This window comes from Octopus bimaculoides, chromosome 29 (genome assembly GCF_001194135.2).
Source record: "Octopus bimaculoides isolate UCB-OBI-ISO-001 chromosome 29, ASM119413v2, whole genome shotgun sequence".
In the NCBI taxonomy this organism is placed as follows: domain Eukaryota; kingdom Metazoa; phylum Mollusca; class Cephalopoda; order Octopoda; family Octopodidae; genus Octopus; species Octopus bimaculoides.
Genome location: NC_069009.1, coordinates 183,834 through 189,107, shown reverse-complemented (window position 1 = coordinate 189,107; position 5,274 = coordinate 183,834). Strand labels below are relative to the sequence as shown.

The 5,274-nt window shown below is 39.2% G+C and overlaps 1 protein-coding gene across 1 annotated transcript in view; it reads right to left on the bottom strand.

Annotated features, from left to right (window-relative positions):
- Positions 1 to 276: 276 nt before the first annotated feature.
- The window catches only part of LOC106872457 (centrosomal protein of 41 kDa B), an 8,527-nt gene continuing 3,529 nt past the window's right edge, over positions 277 to 5,274 (bottom strand). The window contains exons 2-7 of the mRNA XM_014919466.2: positions 4,488 to 4,551; positions 3,725 to 3,772; positions 2,979 to 3,040; positions 2,477 to 2,549; positions 1,140 to 1,320; positions 277 to 472 (exon numbers count right to left, since the gene is read on the bottom strand). Of these exons, the coding sequence (XP_014774952.1) occupies positions 292 to 472; positions 1,140 to 1,320; positions 2,477 to 2,549; positions 2,979 to 3,040; positions 3,725 to 3,772; positions 4,488 to 4,551 (609 nt within the window). The 3' untranslated portion in view covers positions 277 to 291. The remainder of the gene's footprint in view (positions 473 to 1,139; positions 1,321 to 2,476; positions 2,550 to 2,978; positions 3,041 to 3,724; positions 3,773 to 4,487; positions 4,552 to 5,274) is intronic.

Sequence of the window (5,274 nt, the reverse complement as noted above, 5' to 3'; positions counted from 1 at the left end):
CTAACCCGACCACAACACCTTCATCAAATCCCCATTACTACCAACCACCACTACTGGAACTACTACAACACCAACACTTCAACACCACCACAGCCAGTACCACAATTCTAAAATAAAAACTATTGTACCACAACAAACACTACATCAGGACCAATACTACATCAGTGCTACAACAGAGCTACAACATCAACATCTCAAAAAAGCACCACATCAGATGCATTACACACCACCACTACTACTACCAATACCACAACAATCATTACACCATGGTGCCAGACCACAAACACTGCCTCAGAGATTCGGACTGGTTGACTGACCGGTTATGATGTGACATTGGTCAAAGTCATCTTTGTCTCGGACGTCCAGTATTAAATAAGGGCAGCACTCGTTCTCATCCTCCTGAGCCAACACTAGCTCCTTCTCTAAGCAGGGTGTAGTCAGCTGGTCAATTTCACCAACACCTTGGATAACACTGGAAATAGAGAGAGAGAAAGAAAAAAAAAAACACTAGTGAGGTGACCATGATGATCAGAAGACCAAAGGCCTAAAAATTCCCCCAGAACTGAAAGAAGAAGAAATTATAGATTGTAGATAGTTCACAGCTGTAACCTACACGCGAGTCACATAACCAGCCCACTCAAAAATACCTTGGATCGTAGGGTGACCTGCCGTGCTTGAGGAGACCTATTGCGTCAAGTACAACAAAATCAAATGGAAATTGTAGTTATGATCCGTGTGTCGGTGGCACGTAAAAAGCACCAGCCGATCGTGGTCATTGCCAGTCCCCTCTGGGCCCCTGTGCCGGTGGCATGTAAAAAGCACCTACTACAATCTCGGAGTGGTTGGCATTAGGAAGGGCATCCAGTTGTAGAAACCATGCCAGATCAGACTGGAGCCTGGTGCAGCCTCCTGGCTTCCCAGACCCGTCGAACCGTCCAACCCATTCCAGCATAGAAAATCAACATAAAATGATGATACACACACATATACATTCATATATATATATATATATATATATATATATATATATACATACATACATACATCGACACATACATACATACACACACCTATATACACACATGTACATATACCCACATACACACATATATATATATATATATGAACAACAGACTTACTCCTGTAGTGTCGAGCGAGCAGTGTAGAGGCCGCTGTCTGCAGAATTGACCTGGTCTGTGGCGCTTGCAGAGTCTGTGAATTCTTCATCTGTGGATGCTTGTGATGCGGATGGACTTGAGTTCTGGATCTTCTGGACTTCAAGATCAGCTGTGTCAGCTGTGTAAGGCCGAGACGATATGTCTGTACAACAGAGACAACAAACAGACATATACGCAAATGGATGAGGATCTAACTCTCTGGTACAACCTCTGGCTTTACCAGTTCCAGTCAAAACGTCTAACCCATGCCAGCATGGAAAGTAGACATTAAATGATGATGATGATAATGATGGCTATATATATATATATATATATATATATATATATATATATATCAGGAGTGGCTGTGTGGTAAGTAGCTTGCTTCCCAACCACATGGTTCCGAGTTCAGTCACACTGCATGGCTCTTTAGGCAAGTGTTTTTTACTATAGCCTTGGGCGGACCAAAGCTTTGTGAGTGGATTTGGTAGACGAAAACTGAAAGAAGCCCGTCGTATATAATATATATATATATATAGTTTTAGGGAAAAGTGCCAAGGTTCAGGAACTCATCGATGAAAATCCACAGTCACATATAGAAAAATTAATAATTAAAAGCACAATAAATGAGTATAATATAATACAAAGTAAATAATCCCTAAAACTATATATGTATATATATTTAATACTGTGAAACTTAATTTAATTTTAATTTTTAATAAATTGATTTTAATTGAGTTTTTACCTGTAATTCTGGATTTTTATCCCTAATATTATTATATATATACATATATATGCATATATGTATGTGTTTGTGCATCTGTTTTTGGCAAAGGAGACCGGTAGAATAAGTACTAGGCTTACAAAAGGTAAGTCCTGGGGTTGATTTGCTTGACTAAAGGCGGTGCTCCAGCATGGCCACAGTCAAATGACTGAAACAAGTAAAGGACTATATATATATATATATATATATATAGTTATTTGGAGAATGGAGAAACAAACACAAGAAGAAGCAATTCAACTGGGCTAGTTAGCCATTGATTTAATTATGTGGAGATTATATAATGAGTCATTTACATACGTTTCAATGTGCCAAATGGTTTGGCAGATCTCTTCAGAATGTTGAGGAGTATGTATGTATATATATATATATATATATATATATATATATATAAAGTGGACATATGACTATGATGATAGCAATATATAAAACGCCAATAACATACACACATGAAAATTTCTAGAAAGAAAATGACAAAAAAAACATTAAAAAAAAGGTTGGGGGGGACAAAGAAAATCCCTCCTATCTTCATACTGACCTATATCGACCTCTTCCACTATATCAATCTTCTTCTGTTCCTTTGATTTGTTAAACTCAGCTATTTGTAGAACCTAGAGATGAACACAGAACACAGATTAGGCACAGCTTGCTTGGATATATATATATCCCAAAAGAGGAGGGTAATCGATTGAGGACTTAAAAAACATTTTTGGCCCTCAACCAATGCTAACCTGGACAGGGCCTACAAATGTTCTTTACCGCTTTAGTTTCGGTACAGAGGAAAGAGGCAGTGCTCTTGGCCTTTTCTTTTTCTGGGGCCTCTGAGATTTATGGGAAAGAAAGGTGGTGGTGGTGGTGGTGGTGGTTGTAATGATAGCGGTAGTGATGGAGATGATGTTATAGTGACAGTGGTACTAATCTTCCCCCAAACCATGCTATTCACACTCATACCCATCCAAGTGCCAAGGTGTGGTCACCTTTGACCAATAGAGGGTAGCAAAGCGAGGTGGACAGACAGATGGAAGTACGTGAATACTCACCAGTTGGACAAATGTGGTCCACTTCATTCTCTTGAACAATTCATCTTTCTTATATCGGTAATCTAGTTAAAACAACAAATCAGATACATATTACAAAGGACGAGGGTTTGCTAGGTAAGCAAAGTCAGACATTTAGTTATAGCTGGGTAGTTTAAGACATCTATTTCACAATGATGTGCCTGCAGGGGTCTATCACACTGCGTGGCTGATACCTTGGACAAGTGTCTTCGAATATGGCTCTCAGCCAACAAATACCTTCCGAGGGAATTCGGTAGGGTGGAAACTGCGTGAAACTTATCAAGGGTGAGTGTGTGTGTGTATATATATATATATATATATATATATATATATACACATACATCAATATCAAAAATCAAATCAAATGGAAATTGTAGTTGTGAGCCCCGTGCCGGTAGCATGTAAAAAACACCATCTGAACATGGCCGATGCCAGTGCTGCTTTGACAGGCTTCCGTGCCAGTGGCATGTAAAAAGCACCGTCCGATCGTGGTTGATGCCAGCTCCTCTGGACCCTGTGCTGGTGGCATGTAAAAAGCACCCACTACACTCTCGGAGTCGGTGTTAGGAAGGGCATCCAGCTGTAGAAACTCTGCCAGATCATGAAAGTCACTGGTAGCTCCCATTGCGCATGCAAGTATGGGCTGCCATCTGTTGGCATGCTACAGAACTGTCCAACCCATGCCAGATGTGTGCCAGATGTGGAAATGAGGTAGATATAAGACTTACTTTTCCGAATTTCTTCAATTTTTGCCAAGTATTTCGAAAGACTTGCTCCTGAAAAGAAAATAAACAAAAAAATATATATATATATTATTCAACATGAGAAACTGTTAATCTAGACAGGATTTTTCTCTCCATTTGTTTTCTTCGTTCCTCCCTGTTGAAGAGCATAGGCTCGAAACATAAAAGACTTCCTCACTTTCCCAAGCATCAAACTAATACACCTGCTTGTTATTTATACACCTGTCTTCGTTTTCTGTTTTACTGTAAATTAGCACCCAGGAATCATGGTCATTGGGGTTAGGGTTCCAGGCAAAGTGTATCTAGGACTACATTATCTAATGTATAGTATAGGAGTTAGTATTAGAGGCCATAGTTGTTGTTGTTTAACCCCAGGTCAGTCCTGATCCAGACAGACCTATGATCAAAGACGTTCCGGCTGTGACCCTCCCATCTTTTATTCAGACATAGTGTATCTAGGACTACACTGTTTGAAGTACAATACAGTATTCAGTACCAGTTCTATCCATGACCAACCTGTCTTACATCCTCCAACACATTTTTTCTAAAACAACACGAGTGGGGGGGGGAGTAATTTAACAGAGACTTCACTGCTATTTTTTGCTGAGCTAAGCAACTACACAGAAACTGCCTTGTTGACTCCTTTGAGAGACTTAACTCTCATGCACTTTATGGCCCTTCAAAAAAGGACAGAGTTGAAGGAAGAAGGGTTTGGTGGGGAGAGCCATGGAGTAAAAAAGGGACTTACCAGTGTCCACCGTTGGTTTGATGTGTTTGTATTTTGGGTTGACTGGGATTTTCCGATCAAATACCTGGAAAGGTGGATGTAGAAGAGTTTATGTAGAGTGTGTATACATACAGGGGTTGGACAAAATAATGGAAACCCCTTAAAATTTCAAAAAAAATTTATTTTAATATGGAAAGGGACCGCCTTTGACAGTAATTACAGCTTGAATTCTACGAGGTATGGACTCATACAAACTTTGAATTGTTTCCAAAGGAATTTTTGGTCCATTCTTCAGCTAAAACAGTCTCCAGTTCTTGTAGTGATGATGGGAGGAGGATATCAACTCCTTACTTGTTTTTCTAAAATGCACCATAAATGTTCAATCATATTGAGATCTGGCGACTGTGGTGGCCAGATAAGACGTTCAACTTCACTAGAATGTTCCTCGTGCCATTCAGTAATAACTTTAGCTGTGTGAATTGGTGCATTATCAATTCTGCAACCATAGGATGAATTGATCAGATAAAATGCTTAAATAGTCTTGAATATTAATTCTGCCATGAAGGGAAACCATTGGGCCAGCGGATTACCCGCATCTGTCATGTTTACAGATGTGTATTCGACTTAGACGGGCAACCTTCCACGTCTTTGTTTTTTGTATTTTTTTTATATATATATATATATATCTACGAGGTTTTCAACGTTATTTTACACACACCATTATGTGTGAACAGACAGACAAATAGAGAGAGATATATATAGATAAGTAAATAGATACACAAAGATAGATAGATAGATAGATATACAT